The following is a 26,224-nucleotide window of genomic DNA, read 5'->3' on the forward strand; positions in this document are numbered from 1 at the left end:
GACTTTATGGAGAAAAAGTGTCTTTTAATCAATTTAGAAAATAAATTGAATAAATTTTTCTGATTCTTCTTTTACAATATGACTAATATGGAAATATATAAAACACAATTATATATGTCAATCTATATCAGATTCCTTACTATCCTAGGGTATGGGGAGGGAGATGTGGGAAGGAGAAAACTTCACAAAAATGAATGGCTAAAATTTTTTTCATATATAAATTTTAAAAGAAATTTAAAAAAGAAATAATCTTCAAGTTCCTAATTGGTTTTTAAATAGATGGGGGAAAAAAGCAAATTTTTCAGGGTTCTTGTCTAATGAAACTTTAACTTGTAAATCACTGGATCCACTGTATCAACCAACACCTAGATTTTCAAATTTAATTGTTGACTTTTTAAAATAAAATAAAACTATGAAGAAAAAAGAGAATGGATGTATTTTGTAGATAGGCATTATGAAAGAACTTTACTGGTGAATTTTGTTTACATTTTTATAGCCTATTGGAATAACCAATGTATTACAAAGCTGAGTTATAATTGCCTGAATTTATATATATATATATATATATATATATATATATATATACAAAAAAATCAGAGGGAGTGTGAATGTGTGTATGTAGAAATAGTATTAATTTTTGGACTGCACAATTATCATCTGTATCTATTGTTTGTCCTTCACTTGCAAAGAACATATGACATCAGAGGGGTGATGCCATGAAATGCATATGAATTAGATTTGAGTAAGGGAGTCCTCACCCTCACTTTCACCTCCAGAGCCATCTGGGTCTAGTGAATAGATATGGATCAGCAAGATTGGAAATGGCCTGAATGGGAATCAAATAAGTTGAAGTGACGTTGCCCAGGTTGTGTGACTTGCACAACTAGTGTAATAGTTTTGTGACTTAGACAACTAGTAAATTTCAAATGTCTGAATCTGGATTTGAACTCAGATCCCCTAATTTCAAGACCAGTATTCTATCCACTGCACCACCTAGCTGTAGTGCTAATCTCAGTGATCCTTTAGTTATATGATTTTTGGACAAGTTTCTATTAAATTATTTGCCCATGTATAAAACAAGATGAGTAAAATCAGCTCTTTAATCCTATGGGATTAAAAATTTAAATGATAGTCATACAAGATATGTTTGAGGTCAAGCATATGATAATAGCAAATCAGTTGTAAATTTTAAAAACTAGAATGTGATGAATTGGTTAAATAGTCCAATCATAGCTGAAGTTGGGCCTTAGTATACTTTGTATAATACTTTGAATTTTCCAATATTCCATGGAGTATTTTCAGAGACCTGATTTTCTTTAAAGCACCCTTTTCCAGACTATTACTTAACACTGTACTCTATTTTAGAGTGAGCTTCTTTAGCACATTTTGGGGGCTTCCATGATAATGCAATACAAAAAAGAGGTCTAGTCACTAACCTATTTTGCACTCTGGTCCTTACCCAGGTATGAAACTTAATGTTTTGTAACTCTATTTACATTTCTGTATCCTAGAATTTTAATCCAGAACTGTTTAATATGTCAAAAAATTTCCAAATGATACAAGATCCTAACCAGTACCGATATATGAGTCTCTTGAAATCTGACTACTGCCTTGCCACCCTTTGTGTTGAGGATTTCTGTTGTTCCTACTATTCCTATAGCTGCAGACTCCAAGGCCAGGTCCTTACCCCATTCTTATTACCTTAGCATACTTCTGTGAACCCAAGGTGTTCACAGACCTCTCTTTCCATCTACCTAATCTTCCCTTGATTGGAAAAAAATAATTATATGAACTATAGCATTAGAAGAACACCTTCAAACATAATTTATTGATAGAATTGTGAGAAAAGTTATATCAGTATTGTGAGAGCCTGACCTCCCTATGCACAAGTGAGATATGGAAGGGTGATCTCGGAATATGTGCTAGAGCAGAAACAATGAAGTTACATGATAATTTTACTGAACAAGAATATTTTTAGTCAACTGATTTGATGTGATCAACTACTATGTATGCCACAGAACAGTTGAAATTGAAATTAAAAAGTCAAAGAGAATTCTTTCCAATTAGAAAGAGCCTCATAGTAATAGTTCTCATACAGACAACCAGGAGAGAGCAGGACAGTAAGACTGAGGGTAAAAATCAACCATCCAGAGAGTCCTTTGGAGTTCCACAATAACAAAAGAGGCATAAACAGTACTCATTGCAAGGGAGTATATAATAAAATTACTGTCCATTTCCAAATTGGAAAATTTCTCAAGTATATTGTCATGTACTACAAAATTTAATCAGTAATGCTAGCCTCACAAAATTATTTTATTTACCCCACTCCCTTTATGTGCCTTAGTCATGGGTATTGCCTGGCTATGTGTTGTGCCTGACATTTAGCATAGCAGGCTCTGAGACATTGCATTCACTTGTACATGAGGACAATACTTTTTTTATTACTGTTTTGGCCACAATATTTAAGTGTCTTTTTTATATTTAAAAGCTACTGGTGACTTAAAGAAAGTAGTTTAGTTTTTAGGGGTCTGACCTGAACCACTTAAATGAACAGACAATATTTATCTTAGTGAGAATTTGATTCTTATAAAGGAATTATTATATAAGCAAAATATTTAGGAAAGAACATGACTTTTCATTTGTTCCTCACATCAGTCATTGTTGGAACAAGTTTTAGAGATCTGCCATTTATTTTGTCCCAAGTTATTCTATGTACAAAATGCTAGCAGCAGCAAAGGGCATTTCACTTTTGGAAAAGAAATTAAAACAAAACAAAACAGCAAAGAAGTATGTACCTTTGAATTAATTTATTTTCATTTTTGTTTTCTTTACTTTACCAAACATCAAAAAACATGAGAACAGCATAAAAAGAACATATAGAGACAATTTGCTTTTTTATAAATGTATATTTTCAATATAAAAGTCCCAACAATGTCCTTATTGCTCAATCCCACTTTTAACTTTCTTTTGCTTTCTTCTCTCTATATGTTTTTGAAAGATTCATTGATAATTTGTTTCTTTTTTAAATATCACTTTCAATACTTCCTTTGAGATTATTTTATAAACTTCCCTTTTTCACAACCTAAATAAAATCATTTCTCTTGAAACAAACTTATATACACATAGATATGTTTATGTATTTATGTATATATATGGTCTATGTCTGTATAAATGTGCTTCTGTCAAAAAATCATATCCACACTTTATGTCTGGAAAAACAGAAGTAATTCTATATATTTAGCATCCATCACCTTTCTATTAAAAGATGGTTAGCAAACTTCATCATGAGGTATTTGGAGTTATTCTTCGACACTGCATCAGAAAGCTGTCTTTCACATTAGTTTCTTTCATAAGACTATACCCTTTGCTAAACATTTATACCACTTCTGGTTGTTTCACTGTGCATCAAATCACAAAGTATCCTGGATTTCTATTATTCTCTCTTTCATTTTTTTATATTTGCATGCCAGTTAATTCATTCATTATCTGTAGGATGGGAATCCACTATTTCCAGTAAATTTCCCAGATTTCTGCTTTTAGAATTAAGGTGAAATGATTTTATAATTTCAATATATAGGCAGCATCCCATATTACATATTTTGGATTTTTAAATGCTTCACTCAGTCATTAGCAGAAAATAATTGTCCTAACTTTGACTTTTGGAGATATTATTTTAATCATTTTGCATCTCAAAGGGAAGGATGACTGAAAAGTTCATTTTTTTTTTAAATCTAAGTGTTATGTCATCTTGTATATTCAAAATCCCAGCCTTACATTCCTTATCCTCTTACTTTCTTAGGGCTAGACACATTCTTCTTGGGAAATAGTGCCATTTTGATCATTCTAATCAACACTACTTTGATCTTCTGATTTCTCAGGCTATAAATGATGGGATTCATGAATGGAGGAACTATTGTGTAGGCCATTGCAATAAGAAGGTTCTGAACTGATGATTTGTCTGATGTAGGCCCCAAGACTGAAATAATTACAGAAAGGAGAAATAAGAGAAGAACAATCAAGTGAGGGGAGCAGGTAGATAAGGCTTTATAGCGTCCTTCCACAGAGGGGATCTTGAGTACGCTGGAGAAAATGTGAGCATATGATATAATTAGAAAAGCAAAACACATTAAAAGTAAACATGAACTTACAGCAAGGAGTAGGTATTCAGTATTGTACACATCCAAAGATGCAAGCTGCAATACCTGTGGTATATCACAAAAAAACTGGTGGATCACATTGGATCCTGAAAAGGGCAAACGGAACATGTTTCCTGTGTGTAGGGCAGAATAAACAAAGCCAGTGAGCCATGAGCCAACTGCTGCCCAAAGACATCTGGCTGGTGTCATGATGACCCCATAGTGCAGGGGATGGCAGATGGCCACAAAGCGGTCATAGGACATGGTCATGAGGAAAGCAAATTCTGTTCCTCCAAAGAAGAGGATGAAGAAGATCTGAGCCATACAACCAAGGAGGGAGATGGATTGGATGCCTTTCATGCTGTTAACAATGAATTTGGGAAGAGTGACTGAGATGTAACAAATGTCCAGGAAGGATAAATTGCTTAGAAAAAAGTACATTGGAGCATGGAGGTGTTGATCAGTGACAATTGCAGTAATCGTGAGGAAATTTCCCATCAAGGTTGATAAATAAATCAAAATGAAAAACACAGCATATACAACCTGTAGTTCCCAGATACTGGCAAAGTTGATGAGGAGAAATTCTGTGATGATGGTAAAGTTGACCATATTTGCAGTTTTCAGGAAATTTCGAAGACTGAAATTTATAGCAGGGTGCCAAAGAAAGGAGAAAATTCCTTGTCACATTGGGGAACCATGAAAATAAGCCTGTTCCTTTCAAAAACTGCACAAAGCGAGTCAGGTTCTAGCTTCTCTGTGGCAGAACTAGGACTAAGCTGAAATCGGGGGTGCTGGTTCTAATGCTGATCCATGAATTCAGCCAATATTACAGAAAATGCTGTTTATGGAATAGCTGATGACAGAAGAGGAGACAGACTGACATCAACTGTGAAGAGAAACAAATTCAAACAAATTAAATAGGAAAGACTCAGAAGCACAGGTAAGGAGACTGATGGAGGGGGAAAGAAGATAGAAGTACCTTGAGCTTCTCAGGAAATTCCCTTTTGATGTTGGGGAGAGTACCAATTTACAATAAAATTCAAAAGAAAATATATAGTGAATTATGGTATTTGTCATTGCAATATAGATATTGAATTTTAGCACTTAAACTATTTTTCCTAGTTTTATGGCATTTATTATTTGAATGATACAAATTCCTCCTTATGTCTCCTTCATATTCAAGACTGAAGTCTCAGTTACTGAACAAAACAAATAACGTTAAAGCTCTGTGATAGCCTAAATATTTTTCTTGTCAAACACCCACTTTTTACTGATAACAGAGTCCCAGGAAGGCAGCATGTTTTATAGCAAATGGGAGTTTACTAATGTAAAGATCAGGAGGAGAAGTCAGGTTTTTCTGACACCTGGGTCTTTTCAATTCCTTATATTATTTTTAACTCCAGAGTATACTTTTCATGGAAATTTTAGATAATTATGAAAATATAGACAAGCTAAATAAGTGAATAATCTGTAATTCAACCCCTCTTCTAGTGCTTTTTCTATATTATATTTTTTACTTTACCTAGAAATAGCCTGTCATCTATATATTTTTGCTCAAGTTGTCTCCCCCATTAAATTGTAAGCTCTTTTTTAGGGGTTTTTCTTTGAAAGGCAAATGGAGTTAAGTGGCTTGCCCAAGGCCACACAGCTAGGTAATTATTAAGTGTCTGAAGCCAGATTTGAACTCAGGTGCACCTGACTCCAGGGCCAGTGCTCTATCCACTGTGCCACCTAGCTGCCCCAAATTATTTGAGGGAAGAGTCTATCTTTTGTTTCTTTTGGTATCTCTAGCACATTGTACAAAGCTTGGTTACTTAATAATTTTTTATTGACTGATTGATTGCTTCTTTAATAGCTTCATATACTTAAGGTCCACGGAAACCAGGTACTTTAGATGTGATCTAATGTTTCCTCCCTTTATTCAATTTATTTCTCAAATTATGATCTATTTTATTAGCCTTTTTACCTCAATTCACCTAAAAAGTACTCTGACATAGTGGAGAATGTAGAACCTCCATTATTTGTGTACCTCTCTAATCAGATCAGACTGACCTTTTATCTCACTATGTCCTATATATGCAATGGAAGGAGTAGTAAGACAGAACATAGAGATCTGAATTTTAGTATCAAGTCTGCCCTGAAATATACAACTCATCTGGTTTTTCACTTCCCTCGACTTTGTCTCAACTTTATAAAATCCAGATTTTGAACCAGAACAGGAGATCTTATACTACGTTCTGTGAAATTCTAATCGTTAACTAAATGTATCCACTGGTAGTTGGATAAATTACCAATCAATAACATTTGAATTCAATTTGAGTTCTTTATAATCCCAGGTTTCAAAAGTCTGCTTAAGGAATTGGGGGGAAAAAACCTTTTCGACACTTGGACTAGATTTTGTCTCTAGTACTTTCTGTTTTTCACTTCTGCGATCCTTATTATCGCTGCCTGCTCTGTATGACTGTGAGAGCAAAAAGATATTCCCAAAGACCAAAAATGTGGAAGTCAGGTGCTAGAGGGATTATTTAATTTAGACAATTCATTTGAAGAAAGAAAAGAAAAAGAGGGAGAAAAAGAAAGAAAGAAAGAAAGAAAGAAAGAAAGAAAGAAAGAATGAAAGAAAGAAAGAAAGAAAGAAAGAAAGAAAGAAAGAAAGGAGGGAGGGAGGGAGGGAGGAAGAAAGGAAGGAAGGAAGGAAGGAAGGAAGAAGGAAGGAAGGAGGAAATAATAAAGACAGAAAGACAGAAAGAAAGAAAGACAGAAAGAAAGAAAGAAAGAAAGAAAGAGAAAAAGAAAAAAGAAAGGGAAGGAAGGAAAGAAAGAGAAAAGGAAAGCAGGAAAGAAAGAAAGAGGGAAAGAAAAGAGAAAGAAAGCAAAGGGAGAAAAAAGAAAAAAGAAGGAAGGATAGAAGGAATAAAAAAGAAGGAAGAAAAGGAGTATAGATCAAAGGAGAAAGGGAGGAAGACAAGAAAGAAACCAAGAAGAAAAAAGATTAAGAGAAAAAGAAATAAGATTGAAGGAAAGAGGAAAAATGATAAAAAAAATAATTTTAACATGTATTATTCTTTTGGTGTTTGTCATTGTGAGAAGTTTCGAATTACAGCATTAAATTCTTTTTTCTGTTTGTCCTTTCTGTTTATTTTATTTATTTATCTATTTATTTATTTATGTGTTCATTTATTTGTTTGTTTTTTTATCATTTTATTTTATCATTATGATCTAAATTCTTAAATGTGGGATTTAAGTTCCACAGGTTACATACACTTCAGCAGAAAACTGTTGAGAATGGAATTGTTCAGATTTTAGCTCTTCTGAGTTCAGGCTTCAAGGTCTTTCATTGCCATAACCATCTGGGTCTAGCATAGTGGCAGAACGTTTTTCACTTTTGTCATTGTATTCCTAAGATGTAACATGATATTTGGCATGTAAAAGAGAACTATTGATATTTGATGATTGTGTGTTCCATCCCAGTGACAAACTAGGTTATTTGATATGACATATATATATATATATATATATATATATATATATATATGTATATATATATATATGTATATATATATACATATATATATATGAAACTGCATACTCTCTGTCTTTGCATATGTGTGTGTGTGTGTGAAATTTATCTAACTAGTCTGTGATTTAGGAAAACCACCCTTCATTATTTTTTCCTCAACTTGATGGAAATTATGTAGAATTTGAAGTAGATACAGTGAATTTGGACGGCATAGCAGTATAGTCAATCAATCTTTCTAGTCATGGTTTCTTTGTGATAACAATAAACTTTAAAAAGGATTACTGTCCAAAATGTGAAGTTTTCTTTTAAATGGCGTCCCCCAGAAATAATTCAATAAATTAGTGATACAATGCAATTTATTTTTTTCACAGTCCATGGGTCATTTTTCTATTTCTTCTAGTTTTAATTTTCTATTAGTTAGTACATTTATTCTAAGTGTATTTCTTATACAGAGAAATTTTCATGACATTAGTTTTGACATTCTACTCTGTTCAAGGGAAGTTGACCCCTTTGAATAAAAGGGCAACTAGATCAGGCAATGCATCAGACCTTAGATGCTTGCTAGCTGTGTGACAAATTTGTCTGCCTCAGTTTCCTCATCTTTCAAATGAGCTGGAAAAGGCAATGTTCAACTACTCCAGTCTTTGCCAAGAAAACTTCAAATGGGTCACAAAGAATCAGACATCACTGAAATCATTTAACAATAAAATCTGAAAGAAGGCTGCCAAATAGCACATAACTGGCAAAAGCTGCCTCCTTCTTCTTTAAAACTCTCTTTCAAATAGGATCATGAAGTCTCTGAAGTGGAAGAACCCTGAAAGATGAATCCTCTCATTTTACAAATGAGGAAACTGAGACACAGATAAGTCAAATGTCATAGGTCACCCATGGAATGAGAGCTAGATGTATGATTAGAATCTATATCTTCTAACATTAATTCCAAAGCTTTACCCACTAAATGATCCTTATAAGTATTAATAATCTTTGCTTGAAATTCTCTAACACTTTCCTGGAGAATAACTAGAAGGGGAAATAGTGTCTCTCATATGCAATATGGAATTAAGCTATAAAAATTCTAATATATTTATTGTAAAATAATCTATGTTTATTATATTTACTATCTAGATATATCATCCCTTTTAATGGCTTTCAATAAATTCTTATATGTTTTCATTAAAAGCCCTCATCACTGACTACATATAGGATATATATATATATATATATATATATATATATATATATATATATATATACACACACACACACACACACACACACACACACACACACGAGTTCAGATCTTCATTCTCCATCGCACCAAAATAAAATTATAGTTTCAAATAATTTAAAATCTTATATATGGACTAATTTTAAGTTTTAGAGTTGGAATAGAACTAGCTGCCAATGTCAGCATCTCATGCCAACATCTTGTCTAGAATGTTTGTGAAAGGGAATCCTAATGCAGCCCATTCCAAAGACAGTCCTTCTATTACGACAGTTGTCATTTGCCCCAGAGTCTTCTTTTCTCTACAGTTATTCATACTTCTTCCTGTAATTTCATGTAAAATTAACTTGTTGACCTTCAGTTACCCATGTGTTGACTCTCACCAGCTTATCAATGGACATATACTGAACTCCCAGATTTAAATTCAATAACACAGATTTCATGAATAAAGCATAGGATAGGGGGATTAGATTGTCTTTTCAAGGTGACAACTTATATGATTTCCACATTATACTTTGAACTCATTTTAAGCTTGCAATACATAATACTTCATACTTTAAAACTCCATTTACCTTGGTTTCAGAATACTAATATTAACATCCATGCAGTTGTATTAGAAATTTTATAGTTTAGATAAATTTGGTGTTTATAAATCTATGATCACAGGAGTTTCATGGATTATACCTTGAGGAACACAGTTTTACATGGTTAATGAAAGCTCCTTATTCCATATTGCGTATGAGTAAAAAGTACAAGGCTGGAGTGTTCATAGAACTTTATATTTTTCAAAATGTTTCCTTGGGGAGCTCAAAATAATGGACTGTTTCAATAGTCCTATGAGGTAGAGAAAACAAGTCTTGCAATTCTTCTTCAATAGATGGGAATGTGGAGTTCAAAGAAAAGATGTTTGTAACTAAAACACAATTCCTCCTCCAATTCTCCACCGCAAGATCCTTCTCTTTAGATGAGTGAGCCACATTCTAATTGATTTGTAACACTGACCCTTGTAACCAAATTCTTCTTGTGACCAATAACATATACTTGACAATTGACTAGAATTAAAAGGGATGAGTAGTAGTAGCAGCAGCAGCAGCAGCAGCAGTAGTAATAGTAAAAGCTATAATAATAGTAATAGTAAAAATAATATTGGCCATTTATTTAGTTCTGGAGATTGATACATCATCTCTTTAAAGTCTCACATACAGTGTTTCAAGCTAAGCCAATGTTTCAAGCTCTATACTAAAGAAGTATTTTCTTTATGTTAGAAAGGAAAAGTTAAGACTTACCTTGGGTCTCATAGGAAATCACTCCTGGAGACAGGTTTCATATCTTATGAAGCAATTTCTTAACTAGAGTACCACACACTATCTATATTAACACACTTCATTTTGAGAAGCTAATAACTCATAAATTATCAAACCTGTAACTGAAGCAGTCAAAAAGAAATAAAAGGAGGAAAAAACACATGAATTATATAGTGTGGATGATTTCTTCTCTCTCGAAGGTCTTGATTTGCTCTTTAGCATGTTCTAGATATGATGGTATCTCCTTTTCTCACTCCTTAAGGCAAGACTAAGAGGACTGAAGTAATGAAAGTAATGACATGTGACCTTGATGACTTCACTGAAATAATGTTTCTTTTGTGACTAATCATGGTGAAATATATTTCTTAGGAGTATGTGAAAAAAAATTGATTCCTAAATTATCCAGATGAGTCAAGAGCAACATTATCTCCTCAGAAGCTATGGGTTCTTTGGACCTTCTCTTGAGAATAATTAGCCAGAAAGTCATGTCTTTCATAAACAAGAAAATTGACTTTTCTCTTTAGTCTTGTTAAAATATTGTTCTTCATTGTCTAGTCCTTTGGGTCTCTGAAAGTGCATGAGAGTCTACTACATAATCCTCAATTTTATCCAGAATGCGGGTCAATTAAATCTGTTTTGTATTAATTATGCTGTATAATAATAATAATAATAGTAATAATAAAATAATGACTAATAAGTGATAGGCAAATAATAAAAGATTTAAAAAAATTCCTAGCCTCAAGGAACTTAAAAAATAGAATAAGATTGATAAAAATCTATTGATCATATCTATGATAAATTCATTCATAGTTTAGCATGGCAAAAGGTTGTTTGTGAAGTATGTACATACATAATGTAGATATAGATAATATAAATTATATGAATATCCATATATAGATTTAAAAATATAGTGATACAATACACATATATGCTATCTGCAAAGGCTTACTTGAGTTTTAAGTTGTTATGATAATACTAAAAATTTATAAATACATGCCTACCAATTATATACTAATATATTATATATGTATAAGATAAGCAGTACAATATTTAGTGATCTAACATACCTTAATGAAAAAGTATATTATTCTCCAAACTAAAATGCAAATTCTTTTTAAATAATTAAACACATAATACCACTGTTATATATGAGATTTCAAGATTTCCAAAATGATTGTCTTATAATAATCTTTTGATGCTAAGAAAAAAATTATTCTTATTTTTCAGATCAGAAGAGATGTTCCTATGATTTACTCAGTGTCATTTAACTAGTGACCACCTAATCCAATATCAAATGCAGTTCTTTCTGTTTCTGAAACTTATGCCATCTCTGTCTCTCTCTCACTGGCCAGTTTTCATACAACTATAGTGTCATATGAAACATATATAGTATTGTATAAATGTAGAAATTTACATGTATAAAAGAATATTTTAAAAGATAAACATTATCTCTCTCTCTCTCTCTCTCTCTCTATATATATATATATATATATATATATATATATATATGTACATATCCTAGAACTAAGGATATATTATATATATATCCTTAGTTCTAGGATATAGTCACTAGTTTCAGTTACAGAAGTTCATAACACTGCCTAAAATATAGTACACATTTAATAAATAAATAAATACTGACTGACTAATACTAGAAGTGAGGCCCAAAGGAAGCGCTGAAAATGTTGGCCTACTTATTTGGCTTCTTGATGAAAAAAGAGTTGTCATCTAGAACCATGGATTTATTTCTCCACATAACCCAAATTTGGATTCTACATCAAATATCTCATCTCTCACAAAGCTTCAATGCAAATGCTGAAGATTGGCAGATGAAATACAGTCCTCTTTCTATTCACCATAAAGAGAAATTTCCACGTTTATTGACTTTTCAAAAATGAAACAACTTTGAATAATTTTTAATCATTTGCCATAAGACTTTGGGTCCCTAGTTCAATGAGTCTCTTCTTCCCAAGATTCAAACTAATGACATCCTGAATAGAAGCCACTCTGCAGAGAGATTTTTTTAGAAAGAATCCAGCTACGAAGAAAACTTTCTGTAGACCTCCTCTGCTCTGGGGTCCTAAATTTACTTTTTTCACTCACATTTTACATAGAACAAATACAAAGTCTCTCACACTCAATCTGAGCCTGTAACCTAGAAAAATTGTTTCTGCTTATTTTGTTGAGGGTGAGGAAGGACATAAAATAATGAAGTGCATGGTAAAAGCTTAATCCCAATCTGGGTACAGTTTATAAAGCTCTATAATGTTTATTATCAAGCTATAGATAGAGAGAGAGAGAAAGAGAGAGAGAGTGAGAGAGAGACAGACAGACAGACAGACAGACACAGAGAGAGAGACAGAGAGACAGAGAGACAGAGATGGAGATGATAAATATTTATACATTTCAAATTTAACACAGAAGCATCAACACAATTCTGCTTGTCTATGACCCTTTCTGAATTCTTTTCTCCTGATTTTTGTTAATTTATTCCCTCAATTGGTTGTAAGGACATCAGTGGTCATGTCATTATAATTAACTGAACTCATTATCATGTTAGTGATAATCTGATTCTCCTACTGGAGAGTTTGATTCTCCAATATTTTCAAATAAAATGCTTAGAAGAGAAGATGATCTTCCACCACTCTTTTTCTTCCTTTGAATCATGTTGGAACTTGGTTCATAGGCTTTATGTGCACATATGTGTGTGTATATGAATATGTATGTGTACATGTTATGCTGCAGATAATTTGCCACCAACCACAACAGAAAAATTGAAAATTTTGCAAGAGAAACAAGAAAAGTCTGGACCCTTCAGTTTATTTTTATTTAATTTTGTGCTTATGAATTTAAAAATGAACAGATATGAGCTGTTCCTTAAGCAAAGAATCAATGAGTAAATAGTGATTAATCAGCACACGTTATAAGTATCTGATAAATGTTTAGCTATTGATTGGGGTAACTATCATGTGTTAGGCACAGTTTGACAGAGCACATGTAGCAGGTAAATTCATTTATCCAAGCTGATAGCAAATAGAAACAAGCAAAAAGTTATGCAAGTGAAATATATCAGAAAAATGCAGAATTATTGAGCACTCCCATTAGAAGTGAGTCATCTTAGCTCAACCAAAGTAAAAAAGTCCTATTTCTACCCCAATGGGTAATTTCATGAAGACTTTAGTAAAGTAAGCTGGTTGGGGGATATAAGTAGGGTACAAGATCTACAAATTTCTATCTTCCCAAACCTTTTCTATACCTTCAGAGACCTTTCCCTGAAGAGAATCTAAAACCTTGTTTTTCCCCCTTGAATACTGGTACCAGAAATATAAGGATTTCATCTTTTCCAAACTCTCAACAATTCCTCCTTTTGTCTGAGATCTCCACCAAAAGTTATTATGCAAGGTTTTGTGCTTTCGTCTTCACTATCAAAATAAGAACTGTTTTTGCATAGCCCTTCACAACTTTGTTTCCAAATTTAAGGTTAGCATGGGGTTCAGTGTCAGAAGGCAGAGAATGTGCAAGCAGACAGGACCTCAGAAAGGCATCCAGGGTGCAGCTAGATGGCACAGTGGATAGAGCACCAGCCCTGGAGTCAGGAGTACCTGAGTTCAAATCCGATCTCAGACATTTAATAATTCCCTAGTTGTGTGACCTTGGGCAAGCCACTTAACCCCATTGCCTTGCCAAAAAAAAAAAAACCCTTAAAAAAAAAAGGCATCCAGGAGAATCACTATGTACATCCTCTTCAGTTTTGGGCACTTCCAGAACAAAAGGAGTGATTTTCAAAGGAATATCACATTTTTTACCTCTTTAAAATACACTCAGCAGAACTAATGAGTCTCCCCTTCATTTGACTCAAAAGCTCTTCCAATGGCAACTTAAAATGAGAGGCTAAGGTTTGGACTGAGTGAAACAGCCTACAAACATATTAAAAATAGAAGTATGATGATGGTAACAAGAACAGAATCAATTCAGAAAGAGAGCCTAATAAAGGAGTCACCAGAAATGCTGAGGTATCTTAATGAAAATTTCTGACTTAAGGCTCAGATTTTCCATTTTTAATTGGGTTATAGCTATGATAAGATGTAATTCAGAGTATGAAATAATTTAGAGAGGATAATCAGACCTTAAAAATTTTGATTTTCAGCACCATATAGTGGGAAAAGATTTCAATCAGTCTATTCATGAGACAATAAAAATGGATAATTGATTAATTTTTCTTTCTTTTATTTTTTAAACTTTTTCATCCAGATGATTGATCTTAGATATAGATTTAAATATATGCATATTTTTTTAGGTTTTTGCAAGGCAAATGGGGTTAAGTGGCTTGCCCAAGGCCACACAGTTAGGTAATTAAGTGTCTGAGACCGGATTTGAACCCAGATACTCCTGACTCCAAGGTCGGTGCTTTATCCACTATGCCACCTAGCTGCCCCAATATATTTTCTATTATTTATTTTTATTTAACCATTTTCATTTTGGGGACAGTGGGAAGAAGACTAAGAGAATCCCACAAATAAGAAAACAAGCAAGAGCCTATAGGAAATTTGTGAAAATTTGGTTATTGTGTAATTATATATTGGGAAGGGTGGGGTTGAATAAGGCCCATCAGCTAAAACTAGTAATGGGAGAACTTAACTCCAACAAAGATATGCAAATGTGTGTGTTTGCTTGTGTGAAACAGACAATTTATAGCTTCCCTTATTAAGAGTAGTTTCATATAGAAGCTATATGTATAGGGATATTTATAGTAGTTCTTTTCTGATGGTGGGGAGCTAGAGATTGAGGGAACACATATTGGTTAGGGAATGTTTGAGACTGAGATGAAATGATGTTCTATTTTGGGAAATGATCAACAAGAGGCTCCCAGTAAAAAAAAAAAAAAATCAAAAACCAACTCTTGCATGAACAGATGCAATGTGGAAATGTACTGCATAAAGTGGCAGCAATGTTGCAGGATGATCAGCTGTGACTAAACTACCTTCTTTCAGTAATATCATGACCCAAGAAAACTCTGAAGGGCTTATGATGGGAAATGCTATCCATCCCAGAGACAGAGCTGAGGGTGTCTCAATACAGATTGAAGCATTTTTTTCACTTTATTAACTTAAGATTTCTTTACTTGAGGGGGTTATGTTTGCTTTTGAAACATGACTATTGTGCTAATGTTTTTTATGACTACACATTTTCGGTCTATGTTAGATAACTTGTTTTCTCAATGAAGGGAAGAGGGAAGGGAGGAAAGGAAAGAATTTGGAACTCAAGGTTTTCAAAGTTCTTGTTAAAACTTGTTTTTGCATGTACCAGGGAAGAAAAATAAAATAAAATTTAGAACAGAGGATAATTTAACATAAGAATTAATATGTTATAGTTACTGAGGATGATTAAGTTTTCCCTGGGAAGATGAGTGAATGTTGATAGAAAAAGAAAAGATGTGAAAGGAAAGTAATGGTTAAGGAAGAAGATTTTGGCCATCATCTTGATGATAACTTTACTTTCAAATGATCTGCTGTGGTTCATGAGCTTAATCAGTTGTTCCTTTCAGACCTCTATTGATAACAACATCTTTATGACTAGGTGAATTTTTCTGTATAAAGATGAATTATCTATATAAAGGAAGTATTTCCTAATAAATATTTTGATTATTTTGAACAGATGATTTATTCAATTCCATGAAATAATTTCTTAACTTTTGATTTATTATTTATTATTTTGGCGATTTTATAATAAAACATAGTAATCATTTGCTTCATTTTTTATCTCATTGGACCATCTAACATATTCAGCAGTACAGTGACATAATTATCTTCTTAAATTTCTTAGTGTTAGACACATTCTTCCTGGGAAAAAATACTACCTTGATTATCCTAATCAGCACAACTTTGATATTCTGGTTTCTCAGGCTATAAATGATGGGATTCATGAATGGAGGTAGTACTGTATAGGCCATTGCAATAAGGAGGTTCTGAACTGATGATTTATCTGATGTTGGTCCCAGGACTGCAATAATTGAAGAAAGAAGAAATAAGAGAAGGACAATCAAGTGAGGGGAGCAAGTAGATAAAGCTTTATAGCGTCCTTCCACAGAGGGGATTTTGAGTACACTAGAGAAGATGTGAGCATACGATATAATTAAAAGGGCAAAACACAATAAAAGAAAACATGAACTTATGGCAAGGAGTAGGTATTCAGTATTGTATACATCCAAAGTTGCAACTTTCAATATTTGTGGAATATCACAGAAAAATTGGTGGATCACATTGGATCCTGAGAAGGGCAAGCGGAACATGTTTCCTGTGTGTAGGGCAGAATAGACAATGCCAGTGAGCCATGAGCCAACTGCTGCCCAAAGACATTTGGCTGGTGTTATGATGACCCCATAGTGCAGGGGATGGCAGATGGCCACAAAGCGGTCATAGGACATGGTCATGAGGAAAGCAAATTCTGTTGATCCGAAGAAGAGAAAGAAAAATATCTGAGCAGTACATCCAAGAAGAGAAATGGATTGAATGCCCTTCATGGTGTTTACAATGAATTTGGGAAGAGTCACTGAGATGTAACAGATGTCCAATAGAGACAAATTGCTTAAAAAAAAGTACATTGGAGTATGGAGGTGTTGGTCAGTGACAACCGCAGTGATGGTGAGAATATTTCCCATTAATGTTGCTAGATATATCAGGAAAAACAATATTGCATGTAAGATCTGCAGCTCTCTGATGTCAGCAAATTCCATGAGGAGAAATTCTGTGACAATGGTGAAGTTGCTCATATCTGCTGTTGCCCTGTAAATTATCAAAAATAAAAAAAAATATTATGAGTAGGGGAAACAGAGACAATGAAATAAAACTAAAATGCCTAAGGGGGTTATGAAAATGAATTTGTTCCGTTTGAAAAACCTTCAAATATAAAAATAATGTGTCTGTATTAGAGATGAGACTAGAAATGATGATACAGAAGATGTTGATTCTAGAACTGAGCCATTTAGTCAGCTACCATCTGGAGATACTATAGAGTCTTTGTATTATTAAGTCAAATGTCCTGCTGTTGGTAATACATTGGATAGATGACTGAGCCTAAAGTAAGAAAAAAGTATGTCCAAATCCAGTTTCAGACAATTTCCAGTTGTGTGACCCTGAGCAACTCAAAAACTCTCTTTAAATGTTTACAATAGGCAAAATGGAATTATTAATAGACCCTATTTCCTTGTAAGAATGAAATGGGATAATGATATATGCAAACCATATATATATAAATATATACATATATATATATACTGGGATATAATAAGCATTATATAAATGTTTTTTACTATTTCCATAAGGAGTGGAAAGCAGATGACAGCAAGAAAAGTTCTAATTGACAAGGGTGAGGAAAGTCAGTTTCAAAGAAGGAAAAGATGAATGACTAGTTTATGTAAGCAAGGGAGGGAGATATAGGAAAAGTGACCAAGATAATGGTATGGCCCTAAAAAATATTGGTAGCAACTAGGTGGTTCAGTGGCTAGAGCACCGACCCTGGAGTCAGGAATTTTTCAAAACTTTTGGCTATAGTAATTTGCTCACCTGTTTCCCAATTTATGAGTATTTCCTGAGATTACTTTTCTTTGTCACTTGAAAAAGAACTATAAATATTTTTTGTACATTCTTAGAGTTTGTTTTGTTTAGTTTTAATCCTTCTCTTGAGTTAGCTAGATAGCATAATGGATAGAGCTCATGTCTAGAATCTTTCTGAGTTCAAATCCAGCCTCAAAATCTTAATAAGGTATGTGACCGTGGGCAATTCACTTAACTCTACCTCAGTATAATTATCTGTAAAATGAGTTAGAGAAAGCTATGTCAAGTAATTCCAGCATTTTTTAGAAGAAAATCCTTAATGGAGTCATTAAGATTTGAACAGAATTTAAATGACCCCCCAAAATTCTTTCTTTATATTAATCTCTCTAATTCACTCTTGTTCTTTCTCCTCTTTTCTTCTTTCCTTGCTAAGTGAGATATATTTCTACATATGACTCTGTGTTTGCTCTTCCCTCATTGAGCAGTTCAGAGGAGAATGATGTTCATATATCAGTCAATTCCCTCAGCCTCTTCTCTTTTATTGCATACATGTCAATTTATTCTTTTTGATTTTCTGAGAGATATTTCCCTAAACCTCTTTCTTAATCTAGCCAGTACATTCCTCTTTCTGTTTTTTCTATTTTTGTCTTTAGTTTACCAAGTTATAATATAACTACTTCTAGACATTATCTAATTAGACTCCCCCTATAGACTTGAATAATGATGGGGCTCAGAATGGAACATGCATCATCTCCCACATTAGAATATAAGTTAATTTGCCTTTACCCCTTCATCACTATTCATTCATGTTGATCTGATTACATTTCTCTTGCCTGAAGTTTGAAATTCAACATTTCAATATAGCTCTGTTCCCTTCCCATCAATAAATAATGCTTGGAAGTTTTGTTTCACCAAATATACAATTTTTCCCTGAAGTATAATACCCAATTATTTATGATCAAATTATTCCTGATTGCAAGCAGAGAAATCTTTCTCTTTTACAATATTTTCACAGTTCTCCATTACTCCTTATAATGGTGACTGCTAAATCATGTGTGATCCTGTCTACGGCCCCTTGCTGTTTCAAGGATTTCTTTCAGACTGCTTGGAGTATTGTCTTTCCTTTGACCTCTAGAGTTTGTTTATAATATTCTTAGGAGTTTTCATTTTGAGGTTTCTACCTAACATTTTTTGTAAGGTTTTGAATTTTTCAATTTCCCCCCACCTTCCCTCCCATGCCCCTCCCCCACAGTAAGCAATAAACTTCATATTGTTTCCATGCTATGCATTAATCAATCTTGACTGTCTTAAGAGAAAAAAATGGGGTGGCTAGGTGGCACAGTGGATAAAGCACCGGAGTACCCTGGGTTCAAATGTGGTCTCAGACACTTCATAATTACCTAGCTGTGTGGCCTTGGGCAAGCCACTTAACCCCGTTTGCCTTGCAAAAACCTAAAAAATAAAAGAGAGAAAAAAAATGTCCTTTAGGAAGAAACAAAATATTAGAGATAGCAAAATTATGTAATACATTAGACAAGTTTTTTTTAAATTGAAGTTAATAATCTTTCGTGTTTGTTTAAATTTCACAGTCCTTTGACTGGATACAGATGGTATTCTCTGTCTCAGATACCCTAAAATTATCCCTGATTATTGCACTGATGAAATGAGCAAGTCCATTAAGGTTGATCATCATCCCCGTGTTTCTGTTAGGGTGTACAATGTTCTGGTTCTGCTCATCTCACTCACTCAGCAACATTTCATGCAAATCCTTTCAGGTTTCTCTGAAATCTTATCCCACCTGATTTCTTATAGAGCAATAGTGTTCCATAATATAAATATACTACAATTTGTTTAGCCATTCCCCAATTGATGGACATTCACTCAATTTCCAAATTTTTGCTACCATTCCAATTCTTTGCCACCATAACAGCAAATGACTAGTGGACCCTATTTCTACTTTGTCCTCTAATTCTAACAGATCTGGGCAACTTCTTAAAATATGATGTTTATGCTTTTTTTTCAAACATTCACAAATATAAACATATACATATACACATACACATAGGAGACAATAAATGAGGGTCACCTCTCCTAACAAACTATTCTACAACTCTTCAAATTGCTGACTTTTTGTGATACCTTGCTGCAACATACTTGCTAAACTCATCACAAGACTAATTTCAAGATATCAGATCTCTTGTTGAATTTTTCTTACAAACTTAAGTGCAACAGATTCTGAAATAACTAATTTCTCAGCTACCTCAGGCACCTCCATTTAAGCTTAGACAACAAAGGAACTCATTCTTGCTTTACAAACTTCATTCCCATAAAGTCAGTTACAAACAACAGTCCCACTATTTGTCCAAATACTCAAACTATGGAAATTTAGCTTTAAGGAAAATTCTCAGCCATGTACACACAAAGGACTACATATACTTTAGGTTCATTCTGCCTCAACATAATCCCATGATGAAATAAAGAGAGTAAATGAAGTTGTGCATGTTCCTCCTCTTTTCATGAGTAATTCCAGTTTAGAATTATATTGCCTGTATCATGTATTATTGAGTAAGTCTCTATTTAGGTTTTGTCCCTTCCCAATTATATTTGCATCCTTCCTTTATTTTTTATCATTTAGGCCTAGTATAATTGCAGAAATGGATTGCTTTTGTCTTTGTAGTACTCATGCATAGCACAGTGTCTAATATGGTACATGACTGAGTGTTTGTGCATTACCAAGGTCTTCACTAAAATAGGCTATACTACATAGCAAACACATATATGAGACTGTTAGAATGTGTTTATGTGTAAAATATAGTGGTCTTGTCCTTAGCCAGTTTATAATTTACTACATATATATGTGTGTGTTTGTGAATGCCTGTGTGTCTATCTTATTTGGAATCCTTATTTTTTAGAGTTATTGTGGATGACACAAGAGGGTGGTTATTCTTTTTTGTTATTTTTAAATTTTATTTATCTAAGGCAATGGGGTCAAGTGGCTTGCCCAAGGTCACACAGCTAGGCAATTATCAAAGACCTAAGGACAGATTTGAACTCAGGTCCTCCTGATTCCAGGACTAGTGCTCTATCCACTGTGCCACCTAGCTGCCCCCCAAGGAGTGTAGTTATTCAAGCAATATCACTGTCCTGACTTCTTCAAAATAATGATGACATTTTAAAATAATTTTTAAAAATTGATACATATCCAGAATTTGGTCTTTTTTTTAAACCAAACTTTCATAAATAATTTAAAGTTAAGAATTCTTAGTGAAATGAAACAATGCCTCCCATATTTTCAGGGACCACTTTTCTAAATCTCTTCACTTTAATTTTTGGTGAGAGTAGACATTTACTTTACATATACCAACTGTTTACAGGATTTTTTTTTTGCTAGATATACCAGGAAACTTGAGTGCCCACTTTACTTCAAGGAAAGGTGTGACACATCTGAAAGACAGGTGTTAGGTGATGAATCACTGAGGCCATGACAGAAGCTGGCATCTGTTCATTAGAAATTCACTCTAAAATAAGAACATGAAACCATGGACTCTGAAATGAAAAGAAACTAAGAAGTTATTTAATCCAAGCTTCTCGTTTTCCAGTTGAGGAACCTGCATCAAAAGAACAGTTGTCATGGGTAGTAAGGGATAGAAATGTTCAGTTCACATCTTTTGACTTCAGTCAAATCAACAACCCATGCTTGTTGCTATGTATTATCTAACCTTTCTCTAGAAAATAAGAAAGGGAGAATAATAATTTTCATATGTTTCATGGGCTAAGCAATTTTCATTAATCACTTTAAAACTACGCTTCTCAAAGAACAATCCATGAGATTCCTCTGGTCAGTCAATGTGGTTCTCAGTTTTGTCTAACATCAATAAAATACCAAATGTCTTTTGTATTTAAACTTATCTTCAGTAACATTACTACCTAGGTATCTATGCCAAGTAATACAATCATTCAACTAATTCTGACAAAAAGCAAATATACCCTTCTCTATTGCCTTGGATAGTTTCTCTATCTAAGTGTGTGTGACTACCCCCCCCCCCACACACACACACCCAAAATTACTGAAGCAAGAACTTAATTTAAAGTTGAAAGAGAACTAAGCACATCTAGTCTATCTATCACACACCTGACAAATGATCATCTAACTCTTTGTGTGAAGGCTATTAGTGTGTATCACCCAAAACTAAACTCAATATCCCTAATCAGACAGGACTAGTCTGTGTCTCCCTGATTCCTGGAAGATTTACCTTTTTTTATATATAACCCAATGTCTCATTATCTTGTGTAGCTTTTGTATCATTCTCCTGACTTACATTGAGTTATTGTATTTGCAGGACATAATTTTTTTTTTATATTTTAAATCCCCATTCATCTTATTTTCAGAATATATATAGTGTGATCCATGGAACTACATGAGCAAAATAGCATAAGGCTTGTATGTTCAGAGAACATTCATCATTCACTGAGATGCTCCCTGAATAGTTCACATCACTGGGTTATTAGAAAAGCTTTGCAGCATAGAAATGAGATGGTATTATTTGAAACATAGGGACTTGAAAGCAAAGAGAAATGGCAGATTTCAACCTAAATCCCAGACATCCTTAATTATCCCTCACTGTTCTTTTACCTCAGAATCAAAATAGGCAATTGAACCACATTCTAATACTTTGCTACATTTAGTCTTTTGACCACATTTTCCCTGTGACTGACAATACACACTGAACTCTTTCAATTAATTAGAATTAGAAGTTAGAAGTGTATTTGTGAGCCACTGCCACCACCACTACTACCATTACTATTACTACTACTACTGCTGCTGCTGCTACTACTACTACTACTACTGCTGCAGCTGCTGCTACTACTACTACTACTGCTACTGCTGCTGCTGCTACTACTACTACTGCTGCTACTACTGCTGCTACTACTACTACTACTACTGCTACTACTGCTACTGCTACTAATGCTGCTGCTATTACTCCCCACGACTACTCCTACAACCACTATTAGTATTACTACTGCTGTGCTGCTGCTGCTGCTGTTACTCCTGCTATTACTACCCTTAACCACCATTACTACAACCACTGTTCCTTCTGCTGCTGCTATTGTTACTACCCTCCACCACAGTACTATTGCTGCTGCTGCTGCTACTGTTCCTCCTGCTATTATTACTCTCAACTAGCACTGCCATTGCTACTATTACAACCAATACTACCACTACTACTACTACTGCTATAGTCACTACTAAAACTACAATAGCAGGCACTTATTTTGGTCTTGAGATACAAATGCCATCTTTTTAAAGCTTCGATACTAACACTTCAAGGTATATTCCACAGGTAATATTTTCTTTATTAAAAAGCATAATTTGTGACTTACCTAGAGTCACATAGGAAATCACTACTGGAGAAAGATTTTTTTGTTTTGTTTTCATCATCTTAAGTGATATCCAGCACATGATCCATTATCCAAATGATAGCCAGTTTATATCCATATGTTTTCTCTTAATAAATCAATAACTCATACCTCATCAAACCAGATCTTGGTTATACTTTTAGCAAGTGAGCAACATGACCCACTTAAGGGGCTGCAGGGGGGAAATAAAAGATAACAAAAATTTGAATTAGGAATGGTAGAATTTTTTTCTTTTTATCCAAGGTGTGACTATCAAAAGACTGTCTCCTCACTAAGTTAACAGATTCTTTGCTTGGAGACAAAAGGCAGAAAAGGAATGAAGATTATCACATATTAACTTGTTAGCTTCTGTGATATGACTAGTATTTCTTATGTACCTGACTGTAGATATACACTTATTAAAAGACTTCTGAAAAATTTCAACATCCATTGCCTCCACAGCTGTTATGAGTTCTATGGTCCTTCTCTTGAGAAAAATTCCATGGGGAGTGGTACCTTTCACACATAACAAAGGAACTGAATTTTCCCTTTAGTCTTGTTAAAAGACTGTCCATCAATTTCTAGTCATTTGGGATTCTCAGAGTCCATGAGGGACTTCCATATGATCATCATTTATATTCATAATGAAGAACAAATAAATTTGTTATTTGGTAACTGTGTTTTCTATAACAGAAATTCTGGCCCTATTAGAAAAATCACAAAATAACATTTTATAAATAGCATGAGATGATACAGCTGCATACTGTGTATTTCTCACAAAGCAAGGAAGCCTTCCTCTATTACATAAGATTAGTTTTAATGCTACTAACCTTTTCTGAGGAGCTGTTACCATTAACCTCTTTCAAGTTTGAGGGAGTTGGAATGGTCCCAACTTGATACTGAGTTCATAAAATATAAGTCTAGAACTGAACAGATTGCTATGTGACAAAGACCTTGGCATAGAACTTGGCACTTATCAGGTATTTAATAAATATATACTGATTGGTAGATTGATTAATGGTTATAAAAGAAATGGTCAAGTTAAATCCCTAAAAATTGTAAAAAAAAACAAAACAAAAAAATTCCAAAATCCATTTACAAAACCATGGAATATTTATTAACTATTTTCATCATCATATATTAGCTCCTGATTGTAGCGAATGAAAGATGAAAGGATTAAGGAAACCAAGGTTTGAGCATATCAATTTATGAAACAACATATACAAGTTGCCTAACTAGACCTTATTAGCTTAGCATTGAACCTCAAACACAGGGGAGACAGATCATTACACATTAAAAACAACTAATTAAATATGACAATATTAGGAAATATCATTTTTAATTATAGAAAAGATTAGAGACTTTCCAAGTTGGGAGGGGGAAGTGAACAGAAGCACTTCCCTGAAATCAGAAAAAGGAGGTGTTCTACTCTTCCCAAGTGATTTTATTCAATCAAAGGAATATGAAAACAAGTGCTTAACCAGTAAGAGACTAGTTTTCAGATAAGGGTTGCTTGAGAGGTAGAAATGCTGATAAAATTCCTTGCATCTTTGGATCTGACAAGGGTTTCTGGTCAACATACTCAATTTCATTTGTTAAAGATTTTTTTGTTTTGTTTTTAGATTTTTGCAAGGCAAATGGGGTTAAGTGGCTTGCCCAAGGCCACACAGTTAGGTAATTATTAAGTGTCTCAGACAGTATTTGAACCCAGGTACTCCTGACTCCTGGGCAGATGCTTTATCCAAGGCACCACCTAGCTGCCCCATTAAAGGATTTTAAGCAACAGATAGATATGGTTCAGTTTCCCAGATACTCAGGGCAATAATGCTCACAGCAATAAACATATCTACAACTACATTTAGTTTTTTCCCAAGACAAAAAGAGTGAATAGAAAAGAAACTGAGATAGATCTAGAATTGAGTCACAAGTTGGAATCAATGTGGTTCATTTACTTCCCACTAGTGCTTGTTATAATACCCTCAATTTCCTCAATGTGTCATCTTGATTCATGAAGGAATAACAGTACATTCCCATCATGGAACATTTATTTATGTCAAATTTATAAGATTTTTCACTTGTTCATAATCACTTGTTCACTTGTTCACATTCAAAATTGCATGCCAGATTAAAAAGCAAGCTATTTAGAGTCTTCACAATGGACTAATGTTGAGAATGAATATTTAAATGTAACCAAGAAAAACTAAAAGTAAAAATTAACATTGAAAAAAGGTGAAAGCAATCAAATAATGTTCAGTAATATTAACTAATATCAAGTCTCCTTACATCTTAATAACTCACTTCCAGTACCTCTTAATCAGGACATTTTGAATTCCAGATATGCCATGTAGTTGTCATCTGGCTCATAGAAATCTTCTCTTGTATGTATAGGATTAGGCATCATTCTCATGACATTCTGAAGGGTGCTTTGCTTCTCTGCTTCCAGATCACTTATAAAACTGCCTACATAATTCTGTTAAAATCAACCATTAACAAGACTATATATACATGTATTTATATATATATATATATATATATATATATATATATATATATATATATATATATATGTTTAAATTGCTTGTTTTGTATTATATTTTCCCCAGGTACATGTAAGAGCAATTTTAACATTTGTTTTTAAAACTTTCATTTGCAAACTCTCTTCCTTCCTCCATGCTTGAGAAGGCAAGCAGTTTGAAATAGGTTATGACCATGTAGTCATGCAAAACATTTACATATTAGTCACATTGTGATAGAAAAACCTCAAGAAAAAAGTAAACACAAAAGAACGCTTCAAATTACCTAGAGGATAAATGCTAGAATACATACCTTAGAAGCTTGTACTATATGACCACTATAGAGAAGAGAGAGAATCTAGATGATAAAAGAATAATAAATCAGAGAAAGGGAAATAGGAAAAGAAAATAGATAATGAAAAGAGTAGAAAAAAATCATTTTTGGAAAGAGTATCAAACAGGAAATAAAAACAAAAACAAATGAATCCAACTACCTAAAGGGGAGAAAAGGAAGGGGGAATCAAATTGACTGAGAGAAAAAAAAGAGGGAAAAGAAATATATGCACAGGTAATAAC

The 26,224-nt window shown here is 33.6% G+C and overlaps 2 protein-coding genes across 2 annotated transcripts in view; both read right to left on the reverse strand.

Moving 5' to 3' along the window:
• Nucleotides 1–3,779: 3,779 nt before the first annotated feature.
• LOC141519451 (olfactory receptor 14I1-like) lies at nucleotides 3,780–4,745 on the reverse strand. The gene has a single exon (XM_074231690.1). The coding sequence runs from the start codon at nucleotides 4,743–4,745 to the stop codon at nucleotides 3,780–3,782; it is 966 nt and encodes a 321-aa protein (XP_074087791.1).
• Nucleotides 4,746–15,967: 11,222 nt separating this feature from the next.
• Nucleotides 15,968–26,224, reverse strand: part of LOC141519452 (olfactory receptor 14I1-like) — a 43,623-nt gene continuing 33,366 nt past the window's right edge. The window contains exon 3 of the mRNA XM_074231691.1: nucleotides 15,968–16,967. Within this exon, the coding sequence (XP_074087792.1) occupies nucleotides 15,968–16,954 (987 nt within the window). The 5' untranslated portion in view covers nucleotides 16,955–16,967. The remainder of the gene's footprint in view (nucleotides 16,968–26,224) is intronic.

This window comes from Macrotis lagotis, chromosome 3, assembly GCF_037893015.1.
Source record: "Macrotis lagotis isolate mMagLag1 chromosome 3, bilby.v1.9.chrom.fasta, whole genome shotgun sequence".
NCBI lineage: Eukaryota > Metazoa > Chordata > Mammalia > Peramelemorphia > Peramelidae > Macrotis > Macrotis lagotis.

Coding starts and splice junctions, on each gene's coding strand:
- LOC141519451 (XM_074231690.1), bottom strand. CDS start 4,745: ATGGTCAACTTTACCATCATCACAGAATTTCTCCTCATCAACTTTGCC.